Genomic DNA, 13,954 nt, shown 5'->3' with positions numbered 1-13,954 from the left:
AAATTATTAAAAAGTGTTTCATTTATTAGGTAACATAGCAGAAAATTCTCCACTACTGATTAGTTCTTTTACAATATCCAATCCGCCAACTAATTATCCATTTATGTAAACTTGTGGATAAGTTGGCCAGTTCGAATATTCTTTTAATCCTTTAAAAAATAAGTTAACAGTTTCAAAATATTATTTGTAATAAAAACAAATTTAGATTTGGGATGATCAAGTAAAAATTTTTCTTACCTTGCCTAATGCTTTCGTCATTCAGTATATCAAATGATTTGAACTGAACTCCTTGCTCATTTAACAGCTGCACAAGAGTTTTGCTGAAACCAGTATAAGATGATTTTCTTAAATTACAATAGCAAAATTTGAAAAATACAAATTTATTGTGAAATAGATTATTGCAACCACAAAAATATTTAGTTGGTGGTCGAAATGTGTTGAAAGAGACCTACCACATCTTGGTGTGTCTGGAGATCCTTTCATAAAAACCATGACTGGGGCTTGAGTGATGAGAGATTTCAGACGGTCATTCAAACTCTTGAAGATTTCAATATTTAAGTTTAAATTGAGAATGATTATGCTATTATTTTTGTAGAATAAATGAAAATAAAAGTGATTAGAGATATCAAAGAAATCTTCAGTGATTAGAGATATCAAAGAAAAATTCAAACACCACCTGAGTTGACTTTGAATTACAAGAAGCAAATTCTTCTATCTTGCTAACCAACTCAGCCACATTTGCACCATTTATTCTTGCAGCCTCTTTTAAATCCTAAGAAACCAAGAAAAATTTCAAATTTTTTCAAAATAGAAATAAGTGAATAACCTTACTTGAGATTGACTATGCCAATAAAATAATTGTTTCATTTGAAATTTTATGAAATTAAGTTAATATTGATAGCAATAACATTAAGAAACATTAAAAAAATATCTAACTTTAATAATTAAGCATGTAGGAACTGCTTCAACACCATATTTTTTAGAAATTTCTGGAAACTTTTCTGCCTGAATCTTGAAAAACAACACATATATATAAATAAGTAAATTACATTACAGTTACAAATTAATCCATATAAAAAACGGATTTAGTAGTTAATAGTTTAAACTTTCTAAACTTTAGTAGAGAATTTACCTACCTCTGCAAACTGGATGCAACTAATTGAAGATCTCTGGAGTTTCTGCTTTATCTCAAACAAAACTTCTTTGATCTGTTTGCACTGGGCTGCCCAATCAGCTGAAAAGTGTAGCACAAGTATGGACCTATAATATATAATTATAATATTTTATAGAATATTAAATTTAAAAAACTTTTTCTTTCTTAAAAATCTTAAAATTCCAATAAATTAACTTTTAAAATATTTAATCAAATCAAATTTTAACTACCTATATTCTATACTAAAAAATCTTCTAACCTCTGCTAGAATGAAGCTAAAGACAAACTAACTATAAAAACAAAAACTAATTAAAAACCTAAACTAAACTACTAATAAATAAGTCAAATCCAAATTTAAAGTTAAAAAAAGGCATACTAACGCGCTGCTCTCTTTTAGGACAGTGTCAAAATCTTGCTTAGAAGAAATTTCTTTGAACGAGTTTTCGGAAGACATGTCAAACTTTTAAGGAACTAACTCACAATCACAAATATGATTGATTTATTAGATCACCATAATCACCAATTTAAATATCGCTCAGCGGTCTGAACAAAGATGTTACACAAAAAATACCAAACACATCAAAATGTCAAAAGCCTCAACTTATTTTCCGTTTGGAAAAGAGCAATAACTCAAGCATCTTGAGACAAATGAAAAAAATTTGCGATCAAATAACTATTTAAAACTTCTCATTCACGTGTTAGAACAAGTTTTCTAATCAACCTCCATCATGATTTAACGAAGAATCATTTATAAGATTTCAATCATTCGTTTTTTCAAATAAAATACAAATAAATAATTACAGTTCTAGCCATGGATATATACCCATGGTTCTAGCATCTAACTGAAATTTCACAATCAAACTCGAACTGTACAACATTGAATGACAAAAAGTATAGATATGTTAACAAAAATTTTTCAAGAACCATCATAGAGATCATCACAACAAATGGAAAAACAACATATAATAATATTCACCAAAATAATGAAACAAAATAGCAAACAATTGAATAAAAATTAAACAATTAAAAATAATGTTTGAAATCTTCATTGTGATGAAAAATTCGCTACTCTACAAGGAATATAATTAAAGTTATTAGACATGTATATTGTTGGTATCAAACCAGATACTATTTGCACGTTGAAGGCACTTTTATGGTCACCTTAAAATGAAAAAAAAACAATAAATAAATAAATCATAAAATCCAAAATATATTAAAAGAGAAAAAGTTATATAGAGACAAAAACAAAAAAATATGAAAAACAAAACACTTTATGCTCACGAAATTCATCTTTCATTCATTTATCCATTCATTCACTTAATTTTTCATTCATTCACTCATTCTTTCATTCATTATTTCATTCATACATTAACAAAAATTTTAAAAATCTTTTCCATATGCAAACCGTTTTAACTTCTGTATAAGCTTCCAAGCCATACTCTCCCAACTCCCTACCATGCCCTGATGCTTTGAACCCGCCAAATGGGGCAGCCGCATCGAACACGTCATAGCAATTCACCCTAGTTAGAAAAAGATGAATGAATGAATGCATTAATGAATGAATGAATGAACGAACGAACGAATAAATGAACGAATAGATGAAAGTATAGATGAACGAATGAGTAGATGAATGAAATTATTAACTTTACCAGACAGTTCCAGCTTCAAGTCTGTGCGCTAGGTAGAGAGCCTTTTCAATATCTTTCGTGTTTACAGCGGCCGCCAGCCCGTATTCAGAATCATTCGCTCTTTCTATGACCTCTTTCAAACTTTTGAATTTCAATATTTGCATCACTGGTCCAAAAATCTGGCGGTAAAAGAATAAATGAACGAATGAATGTACAGGTGAGTGAGTGAATGAGCGAATGAACGGGTAAAACTCCAACAACCTCTTCTCTAGCAATCCTCATGCCGTCCTTAACGTCAGCAAAGACAGTTGGCTGTATGAAGTAACCCTTCCGATGTAATCTCTGGCCACCGGTGCATAACTTTGCGCCATCTTTTTTGCCACTTGCTATTAACTGCATTATCTTGTTTGCTTGTTCTTCGTCCACCTTTTTCAAATTATGATAATAATAATAATAATAATAATAAATGATTAATAAAAATAATAATAAATAATAATAACAATTATGATGAATGACAATTTATTACGAACTTGTGAAAACAATTAAAAAAGAGAAAAAAACAAAAAATTGACCTGAGGTCCTTGAACAACGTTGCCATCAAATGGGTCACCTACAACCATATTTTTGGCTTTTTCTACGGACTTTTCGACAAATTGGTCGTAAATATTTTCCTCCACAAAAATTCTGGACCCAGCACAGCAGCATTGCCCCTGGTTGAAAAACAAGCCAAAGTTTGCAGTGTCCACGGCCTCATCCACTGTTTTTTGAAGGTTGGAAAGAATTTATTTTTGCATATTAATATTATGACTGCATCAATCAATGGTATTTATGCATTAGGGTGTTGTCTTATCATCCTTAACATCATTCTCATCACTCACACCATCAATAACTTGATCGTTATCATCATCATCATCATCATCTTAACTTTACTAACAATCTGCATCGGCTAGCACGATATTAGGACTTTTGCCGCCCAGCTCGAGCGAGACTCTCTTCAGATTAGTCTGAGCCGCTGCCTGAGCTACGAGTTTACCCACCTCTGTCGAACCGGTAAATGCAACTTTGTGGATGTGGGGGTGGCGAGCTATCGCCTCCCCTGCTGTTGGTCCGAACCCCGGAATGACACTAATCACCCCTGGCGGAAATCCGGCCTTTTAAAGGATTTTATTGTTTAATAAAATATCTATTATTGAAATTTTTAAAAATTTATGGTATAGTAATATACAATGTTTCAAAAAAATTAATTTGTTAAATTATTGAGTGAGCAAAGCTTTAGTTTATTTCTATTTTATCTAAAAACAATTATAAAGTATCTAACTTCGTGAAGATAAATTAATTGAGAAACGTCCACAACATTTAGGAATATAAATCTTAAAAAAAAATAACTAACTTAAAAAACTCAGCAATAAAAATTCAAAGAGACAAAAACAAAACGAAAGAACAATTGAAAAAAAAACATTCACATAAAACCACTACCAGCACAAAAAAAACATTTCCCTAACTTCAGCTGAGAGGGCAGCAACGTAATTTGCAGACAGTGGAGTCTGTTCGGCTGTCTTCAATATAACAACGTTCCCCATTGCCAGAGCCGGGGCTAGTTTCCATGCTTGCATCAGTAATGGGAAATTCCACTATTTTTGTAAATAGGTAAGACATTTTAGTTAATGCAAGTATCTTTATGTTTACTTTTTGTGTCTTAGAAGAAATAAATAAAAAAATAAAGTTGATTAGGCAGATGATGGAAATATTAGGAGGTAAAAAAAATGAAAGTATGAATTTACTAGAAAATTTTAAACCAATATAAATACCATTTTAGAAACAAACTTAGTTCAATTCAGACATTAATCCTAATTAAAAATCCTAATTAATTTATCTCAATTTTTTAACAATCTATCAAAAACAATAAAAAAGGAGCAAAGTAAACCAACAGGTATGATCTGACCACATATACCAATGGGTTCATGCCTGGTGTAACTGAAGTACTCCCCATCTGCAAGTTAAAAGTAAATCTAGATAACAAATTACAATTTTTATCTCACTGCAAAATAAAAAATAATATCCATTGTATTTGAGTTTAAAAAAACTATTACTACTACCACTACTACTACTGCTGCTGTTGTTACTACTACCACTGCTGACCACTACTACTACACTCTTCAAATTACTTATTGGTATAGTCTTTCCATGGTTCTTGTTAGCATAGCCAGCATAGTATCTGAATGATGATGTATCATAAATTTAGAATGAATTTTCAGAAATGGCGTTTAATCTAAAAAATGTTTAATTTGAATACAATAAGATAATAAAAAGACTTAATTTCAATACAATACAGTAATTAGCACAAAAATTAAAGTAAATATTATTAATAATAGTTATCATATTATTAATTGTTGATATTTATGTACCTGTAGCATTTAATGGATAAATCCAAATCTGCATTGTAGGCATAGCTGTATGGTTTTCCATTGTCCAATGATTCCAATGACTAATTAAAAAATAATATTCTTTGTATTTGAGTTTAAAGAATTTGAAAAATTTAAGAACAGTACAAAAAAATATTAAAAATAATTTAAATAAATATAAAATTAATAACAAATTTGAAAATAATTAATAATTTTCATATTTAAGCTATATGGTCCTGGCGATAGGCAACACATTTCAAACTAGTTCCAATGAAAAAAACAATGGCTTGCTAATCAAAAAATAAATAATAAAATAATTGAAATATAACCATGTTAAATTTTACATTTAATAACTAAAGGCTGAACTAACAGCTAACAAAACACGATCTCTCTCGATAAGATCGGCCAATCTGTTTAATAGAACCCCTCTTTCAGAGGCATCCATCATTCTCCATGGTGATCCTAATTTGTATGCATCTCTGGCTGCCTTCACAGCTCTATCCACATCTGCCTAATTTCAATAATAGTTGTTATTAGTTATAAATTGGTCTTTAAAGATTGTGAAACATTGCAAAAAGGATAAAAATAACCTTGTCTCCTTCGGCTACTTCACAGATCACACTTTCGGTAGCTGGATTTATGGTTTTGAAAGTTTTGCCACACACTGAATCAACCCATTCATTGTTCAAAAATATCTTGAAAACGGAAATGGATCAATTGATCAAATTAGTAAATTAGTTCATTTAATTAAGCAGAAATAAAATTTAATATATGTGTGTCTAGAGTCTAGACTAGAGAATGTCTTGATGAAAATATAAAACAAATTAACTGTCGTTTTATTAGGCATGATTTTTATTATGAAATTAAATTGAAATAGCACTTCAATGAAAACTCTAAAAAAATTTTATAAAACTTCTTTAATAAAAATACTACTTTTGTGTATTTCACGTCCGGTTTCTCAACAGGTTTAGGCAGGGTTGCCGCATAAGCCAGACGCAAATTATTATTAAATTTATTTAAATTTTTAATAACTGAAAAACTCTTCCTGATTAGTGCAGCTGACATTTTAGAAAAGCAGTTGCTACACAATCCAAGCAGGTGAAAAGTTAGGTTAAGCAGGTAAGTTAGGATTTGGGTTTTTACGTTTTAAATAGGAAAAAGGAATTCAAACTGCTTATTTTGACAATTTTCAATGCATTTAAATGTTTTGGCTAATTATTAATTATATCAAGCGATTTAATTCTCATAGAAATGTATATTTTATATTTTTCAATAAACTCTAACTCATATATATATATATATAAACATTCTTTATAATTTTACACACATCTCTATTTGATTAACAAGATTCGTTACTTAAATTCCGTTTTCTCACGGTGTCTTGTTATTTCAAAATTTCAATTAAATATAATAATAACAAACTTTGATTAAAAACTGCGTTAGAATGTTGATAAAAGTCAAAACGTTAACCGGAAAAGAGATAGAAATAGATATCGAACCCACGGACAAAGTTGAACGAATCAAAGAACGTGTGGAAGAGAAGGAAGGCATACCTCCTGCTCAACAAAGACTAATCTTCAGTGGCAAACAGATGAATGACGAAAAAACTGCCGCTGACTACAAAGTAACTGGGGGCTCGGTTCTCCATCTTGTCCTAGCTCTCAGGGGTGGTACCGACAGATGATGGAGATTTCTTTATTTACTACTTGTTCTAAAAATAAAATAATTAAAAAAATGGAACTTTTTTTTTCTCTATTTTATTAGTAGATTTATCATTTTCACATCAATTTTTATTTCGTAAAAAGAACAATTTTGTTATGTAAACGAACTTACTCATAAAATAATTTTTGAATTCACTAGTTCATAAATAAAGTTTTTGTTTGATTTTTCTTCACATTTTTTTTCAGAACATGATTAAACAATCAATTGAATATTATTAAAATTCTAAAACTCGTTGATAAAGCCTTTTAAGTTGTTGCTACTTGATAATTATTTCAAAAATATACATTTACAATAATACATAACTTTGCCTAAATCTAAAGTTAATACTGATTTAAAGCATTTGAGTTCTAGATGTTTAAAATCATAAGAACAGTATACACAATTTATTGTTTACCAGATAAAAATTGTGATTCTATCTAGTGAAACTTAATCTGAACATTTTATTCTCAAGCCAAATCATTTAAAATAGAGAATGTTGGTACTTTATTGTTGTGATGAATGGCAAATAGTTTATTGAGGACAAAATTTTGAAACATTATCAAATATTCTAAATCGTATTTTTAACATTTACTTTTCAACTATTTACACAAGAAAACAGGCAGGTTAAGCAGGCTTGGGTTTTTACGTTTTAAACAGAAAAAAAGTAGTTCAAACTGATTATTTTGACAATTTTCAATGCATTTAATTGTTTTTGTTAATTATTAATTATATCAAGCGTTTTAATTCATATTGAAATGTATATTTCATTTTTCAATAAACTCAAATGCTTAAATATTTTAAACATCTCTATTCGATTAACAAGATTCGTTACTTAAATTCCGTTTTCTCACGGTGTCTTATTATTTCAAAGTTTCAATTAAATTAAAAAATAACAAACTTTTATTAAAAACTGCGTCAAAATGTTGATAAAAGTCAAAACATTAACCGGAATAGAGATAGAAATAGATATCGAACCCACGGACAAAGTTGAACGAATCAAAGAACGTGTGGAAGAGAAGGAAGGCATAACGCCTGCCCAACAAAGACTGATCTTCAGTGGCAAACAGATGAATGACGAAAAAACTGCCGCTGACTACAAAGTAACTGGGGGCTCTGTTCTCCATCTAGTCCTAGCTCTCAGGGGTGGTGCATCAACTACCAACTGATGATTGTGATTTCTTTATTTACTACTTATTTATTCCAAAAATAATTTTTAAAAAATGTAACGTTTTTTTCTCTATTTTATTATTAGATTTATCATTTTCACATCAATTTTTACTTCGTAAAAAGAACAATTTTGTTGTGTAAACGAACTTACTCATTAAATAATTTTTAAATTTACTAGTTCATAAAGTTTTTGTTTGTTGTCTCTTCACATTTATATTTTTTTTCAGAACATGATTAAACAATCAACTGAATATTATTAAAATTTAAAACTCGTTGATAAAGCTTTTTAAGCTGTGGCTGTTTGATAATAATTCCAAAAAAATACAATTACAATAATACATAACCTTGCCTAAATCTAAAGTTAATACTGATTTAAAGCATTAAAGCAAAATCATAAGAACAGTATGCACAATTTATTGTTTACTAGATAAAAAAAACCTGATTCTATCTAGTGAAACTTCATTTGAACATTTTATTCTCAAGCCAAATCATTTAAAATAGAGAACGTGGGTACTTCATTGTTGTGATGAATGACAAATATTTTATTAAGGACAAAATTATGGAACAACATAACAAAGCACTTCTAAATCATATTTTTAACATTTATTTTTCAACTATTTACACATGAAAACAAGGAACTGACACAGATTAAATGGAATTTAAGCCTTCAAAATCAATTTACACATTTTATTTAGTTCTTTTGGGTTGGATTTCATTTGAGATTTCATTTGATTCGTCTTGAGGACGTTTTTTAGGTCTGGGGTCTTGCCCATCTTGTCTGTATCTGATAGTCATTTTATTATTTTTTTTATACAACATTTTTAAGTCTTGTTATTTAATATCAATATTATTAATGGTTTATAAATAATAGTTACTCATGAAATAAGATCGTTTAATGTATAAATAATTGGTTAGAACTTATGCTACAAGTTAATAATATGCTAATATTGAGAGATAAATTTTAAATAAAATGTATTCGGGACCTGTTGTCATTCCGGTTTCTATTATAATTACTGTTGTCATTTCTGCTTTGCTGTGAGTAGTTCTGTTGTTGACTATGACCTCTGTTCTGATTATAATTACTGTTGTTGGTATACTGTTGTGAGTAGATGTGCTGAGATCGGTTTTGCTGCCAGTTACTGTTTTGCTGATTATGATCATAACCTGGTCTGAACTGGTTGTGTTGATAGTTCCGCCTGGACTGATTATGATCATAGTGTTGCTTTGAATTATTATTATTATTGTAGTTTCCTCTCTGTTGGTGATGATTATTAAAATGCTGTCTAGGTGGCTGAGCCCAGTTAGGAACTATTGGAGGTGTGGTGTGGGCAGGAGTCTTTACATATTCTAAATCCTTCTCTGTGTATCTATCTCTAAATAAATTTTCATAGAAGGCCTCATCTTCTACCTCTGGCACATTTCCAACACCTGGTCAAATCAATATAATATATCAATTGATTGGGTAGGCTTTTATTAATAACATTTGCTTCTTATATAATAGTTCCAAATTTAAATTAATTTTGAAAAATAAAAATATTTATTACTTTTGTCGTTATCTTGACTATGAGACATGATGAAACTGCAGAAACAACTCTGCTTGGCTATTTAATTTTTTTTATTATAAAATATAAATAAATATTTTTACATCCAATTAGTAAAAACTAATCTACTAAGCAAATGTGGCGCAGATCGGCGATCTGAATCTAGTGGTATATTTTAAGAAAATAAATTTGTATTATTGAAATATTTCACGTAAGAACAGCGTGGTTGAAGTTAAACACAAAACTTTAACAAATTAATCTATGGCCATTTTTAAATTAAATACAATCTAAACAAAGTTAGCTCCATCTTATAAAATAATGAATAAAAGTACAGTAAGCCGATGAAGTTTATTTAAAAACTTTTAATAACATAATTTAAAATATTAAAACGATTGTTTTACTGCTTAAACAAATAACTTAAAATTAGTTTTTAATTCATTTATGTTTAGTGATTAGTTTTTTTTATAATTTAATGTTAATTTAACCAATTTATTACTTTCGTTATAAAAGTATCAGTAAGCCGATGAAGTTTATTTAAAAACTTTTAATTACATAATTTAAAATATTAAAACGATTGTTTTACTGCTTAAATAAATAACTTAAAATTAGTTTTTAATTCATTTATGTTTAGTGATTAGTTTTTTTTTATAATTTAATGTTAATTTAACCAATTTATTACTTTCGTTATAAAAGTATCATAATTCTTACTAAACATGCTTTTTCAATGATAAGCAAAACTAAATTTTGTATGAAAATCACAAATGTTTCTGACGAATGTAAAATAAAAGTGAAAGTAAACGAATTTGATGAATATTTTGTAAATTTTATAACCATAACTCCATCTCTATATTTACCTGCGTGTTTATAACAATCACACAGGTGATATGAACGATTTCTAAAGGTTGTGATTTTTCGCGAAAATGAACGAAAATGCTCTCATTTGGTTTCAAATTTCAGTTTTACTGTTTAAAATATGTTAGTGTCGAGTGGTGTTTTAATAATGTTTCCAAAATATTTCAATTTTTTTTATTCGTATTTTTATTATTTATGTATTTTTGATAAATTGACTTTTTTAACAACTACAAATCAACAAAAATAGAGTTAAATTTTTTTTAAATTATCTCGATAATAATTAATGTTTACATTTTTTTAAAATATTCAGTATTATTTAGTGTTACACAACATTTACTAACCTTCTAATTGAAGCCTTACTTCGTTTAATAACTAACGTATGAATGATCATATATATATATATATATATATATATATATATATATATATATATATATATATAATATATACGTATAAATAAGACATTAAGGTATACCGGAATTGAGCTATAACACTTCTGCATTGTAATTTAACGGTTATTTTGATGTTTATTTTTGCTGAATTTTATAGATGTATGTCGTTAATGCTGTTGTTGCCTTCAGTTAATTTTATAATGGATAAATATGATAGGGCACTACCAGTGCATAGTATAATAACGTAGTATTATATAGTGATGTTATAGTTATAATAATACATTCATATTTCCAGGCAGTGCCCAAGATCCAACAGTCATGATAAGAGATACAGTACCAGAAACAGAGGACAATAATATAATTGTTGTAGAACGAGATACAGAACTGATTATGAACTGCTATGTGGAGAATTTATATCAAGCATATTTGGTCTGTATATCAAAAGGCTATTTTTTAATCTCATTTGTTCTAATGTTTATGAAAAATTTTTATAATAGAAACGTTCAGAATAAAACTTACATAATGAAATATGTATATCTCAATGAATCTTAAGCTTTTCGCTCTACTTTTGAATTAAACCCATACAAAATTTGACAGTTAAGATGGCAGCGGGAGTACATTGACAAAGATGACGGTTTGTTCAAAACCCAATCCATCTCTCAAGACATGGCTCTGGACGACAACATCCACTACAGTATCGAGAAACCGTCGCAGTATACGTGGAGTTTGCGCGTTCGTGGTGTGCAAGTTGCAGACGAGGGCAGGTACATCTGCTTCGTCCAAATGACGCAGATAAGTAGATCGAAAGATTACAGGGATGTTAAAGTTATAGGTTTGTCTTCTGTCCGAATTTGTAATATTTCAACCAGATTAGTGCAAATCAGATCAATTAGTTAGTGCAGATTTAGTGTTGCCATTTATGCAAATTTAGTTTAACACTCAATCACGTTTTTCAACTTCTAACATCATCGTACATTACAGACAATAGTTCTTTTTAGTACGTGAACCAAGACCGGGCGCTTTTTTATGCCACATCGTCCATTTGTATCTGAAACTTCAAATAACTGAAATTAAATGGTTTTATACTAATCCACAGTGAAACCGTTTTTTGAGCCTCAAAATATCAGCCCTGACTCGTCAGCCAACGAAGGGGAGTCGTTGAATTTGATTTGTAACGCTACAGGCATCCCCACTCCAAATGTTATCTGGAGTAGACTAGGAGGTGCCCTGCTCTCCATTGGACAAGAAAAATATGAGGTCATTTTTTTAAATTTATTATGTTGGTACTCAAGTTTATTTCAAGATTATTTTTAATTATAATTTGTTAATAATAATTGGTAACTCTGTAGTTAGCTAATTTAGTTTAAAATGTGCCTCTATTTTGCAGGGGTCACAGCTCTCGCTCAGAAATTTGCAAGCAGGCGACAGAGGCACGTACAGGTGCACGTCAATGAACGGCTACGGTACAAATGCTCACGACGTCGAAGTCGATATCAAATGTTAGATTTTGTAAAAGGAAACTCTTTAACCGATAAATTTATTTCAAATAAAATTTTAAACTAAATTCTTACGAAATCCAAACAGTCAAACCAATAGTAACCGTCGGTAAGCTAGTTTACGAGCAAGCGGTAGGATATCGAATCGAGCTTCAATGCTTCATTGAATCGAATCCTCTTCCTAAGACGGAACTTACTGCTTGGATAAAAGGGACGACCACTTTTACTCAATCGTCGGATAGGTACACGATTAACTGGATCGAAGGTGCCTTCAACAGGATGACGTATGAACTGATTATAAAAAATGTTCAGCCTGAAGATTTCGGAACGTTTTCATGCAGAGTTACTATTGATGAAGAAAAAAAGAGTTCAACCGCTGGGACAATAACTTTGAAACGTTTGTAATTTGAAATCTATTTGTTCAAAACAGTTTTTGTGAAGATTTTTCAAATTAAATTTTTTATCTATCTACCTTCATGCTAGAGGTGAGCATGGGAACGGGAATCGAGAGAATCCCATGGCATAGGATTCCCATGGGAATTGGTGCATATGTGATCGACGTATACACATAGGCACACGCGATAATCTATATACAACTATATATAACTCTGTATAAGTCTATAAAACTCTATATAACCTTATATAACTCTATACAACCTTATATAACTCTATATAATCCTATATAACTCTCTATATATATATATATATATATATCCATGGTTTCTTCTTAAATGGTATCATTTTAACTTTTTAACTGTGATATTTTTGAAATATTACCGCAGAGTCAGACAAACCACAGCCATCCATCAAGCTAGGAAGAGTGATAGGTGCCAATGAGAATCCCGAGGAATCATTTTCCCATCAAGTGACAGGTGTTTTATGGTTGACGATTCTCACGGCACTATCTTCTCTAATTTTATCATGCTAACTGTATACAAAATTTGTACAATTTTTTTGTTTTTACACCGTTTTAATGTTTTTATTTTCTAGAAAAAAACTTAAACGTTATCGCTCATTGTTCTGCATTTCATTTTTGCATTCATTTCGACTAATTTCTAATGACTTTATAATAACATGGTTCTTTAATGGAAACTTGAATTCAATCAATCAATCAATCAATCAATCAATTAGCACTATTTCCGCAATTTTCAACAGCGCTCCTCAATGAATTTTTCAAACAGATGGTTCTTGAGATCCGCTCTGAACTTCTTAAGTGATGGAGAAATAGTCAAAGAAGTAGGTAGAGAGTTCCAGAGAATTGGTAGAATTTAGCAAATGTTATTAGTAAGAGTATTAAAAACGAACAATTTATGATATGGTTCATTCCCGAGGGCTTAATAGTTTAACAAGGTTGTTAATGCATGCCGACAATTTAACTACGGTTTTCCATGAATAGCTTGTCATTTTTTAAATAGTGGGCGCCGTGTAACTTTTTTTTTTATTTTTTATAAATAATTTAAAAGTTAATTCCGCTCCGTTTGAGAATTGTTTCCATTATTTACTTTTAATTTACTCACGCCAAAATTAGAAGTTTAGTTAGTGTATGAAAATTTCGCGCATTCCTAATTCTTTTTGAACAGTGTAATTAGTTATTTTACACTACGATTTTTGTATCTATTTCA

General features: G+C 29.6%; 5 protein-coding genes across 5 annotated transcripts; 2 read left to right on the top strand and 3 right to left on the bottom strand.

Annotated features, from left to right (window-relative positions):
- Nucleotides 1-93: 93 nt before the first annotated feature.
- Nucleotides 94-1,607, bottom strand: HELRODRAFT_180750 (hypothetical protein; the record flags this gene model as incomplete). The annotated part of the gene is made up of 7 exons (XM_009030046.1): nucleotides 94-149; nucleotides 238-344; nucleotides 449-537; nucleotides 677-772; nucleotides 937-1,011; nucleotides 1,137-1,260; nucleotides 1,534-1,607. 7 exons carry the CDS (start codon nucleotides 1,605-1,607, stop codon nucleotides 94-96), a joined length of 621 nt encoding a protein of 206 aa, XP_009028294.1.
- A 674-nt stretch (nucleotides 1,608-2,281) lies between these two features.
- Nucleotides 2,282-6,248, bottom strand: HELRODRAFT_194011 (hypothetical protein; the record flags this gene model as incomplete). The annotated part of the gene is made up of 13 exons (XM_009030045.1): nucleotides 2,282-2,314; nucleotides 2,559-2,673; nucleotides 2,803-2,960; nucleotides 3,043-3,207; nucleotides 3,354-3,538; nucleotides 3,716-3,932; nucleotides 4,284-4,412; nucleotides 4,710-4,771; nucleotides 4,947-4,996; nucleotides 5,187-5,266; nucleotides 5,554-5,694; nucleotides 5,774-5,878; nucleotides 6,117-6,248. The coding sequence occupies 13 exons, from the start codon at nucleotides 6,246-6,248 to the stop codon at nucleotides 2,282-2,284; spliced, it is 1,572 nt and encodes a 523-aa protein (XP_009028293.1).
- A 379-nt stretch (nucleotides 6,249-6,627) lies between these two features.
- HELRODRAFT_157839 (hypothetical protein) lies at nucleotides 6,628-8,050 on the top strand (the record flags this gene model as incomplete). The annotated part of the gene is made up of 2 exons (XM_009030044.1): nucleotides 6,628-6,853; nucleotides 7,818-8,050. The coding sequence occupies 2 exons, from the start codon at nucleotides 6,628-6,630 to the stop codon at nucleotides 8,048-8,050; spliced, it is 459 nt and encodes a 152-aa protein (XP_009028292.1).
- A 660-nt stretch (nucleotides 8,051-8,710) lies between these two features.
- Nucleotides 8,711-9,623, bottom strand: HELRODRAFT_180747 (hypothetical protein; the record flags this gene model as incomplete). The annotated part of the gene is made up of 3 exons (XM_009030043.1): nucleotides 8,711-8,835; nucleotides 9,114-9,479; nucleotides 9,596-9,623. 3 exons carry the CDS (start codon nucleotides 9,621-9,623, stop codon nucleotides 8,711-8,713), a joined length of 519 nt encoding a protein of 172 aa, XP_009028291.1.
- Nucleotides 9,624-10,497: 874 nt separating this feature from the next.
- HELRODRAFT_194010 (hypothetical protein) lies at nucleotides 10,498-13,549 on the top strand (the record flags this gene model as incomplete). The annotated part of the gene is made up of 9 exons (XM_009030042.1): nucleotides 10,498-10,567; nucleotides 11,132-11,265; nucleotides 11,434-11,668; nucleotides 11,933-12,093; nucleotides 12,224-12,335; nucleotides 12,421-12,729; nucleotides 12,816-12,875; nucleotides 13,115-13,204; nucleotides 13,488-13,549. Exons 1-9 carry the CDS (start codon nucleotides 10,513-10,515, stop codon nucleotides 13,547-13,549), a joined length of 1,218 nt encoding a protein of 405 aa, XP_009028290.1. The 5' UTR covers nucleotides 10,498-10,512.
- Between the last annotated feature and the right edge of the window lie 405 nt (nucleotides 13,550-13,954).

The sequence above is a fragment of the Helobdella robusta genome, assembly GCF_000326865.2.
Source record: "Helobdella robusta unplaced genomic scaffold HELROscaffold_64, whole genome shotgun sequence".
Lineage (NCBI taxonomy): Eukaryota > Metazoa > Annelida > Clitellata > Rhynchobdellida > Glossiphoniidae > Helobdella > Helobdella robusta.
The sequence above is the reverse complement of the archived record's forward strand: the minus strand, read 5'-3'. Positions and strand labels throughout refer to the sequence as shown.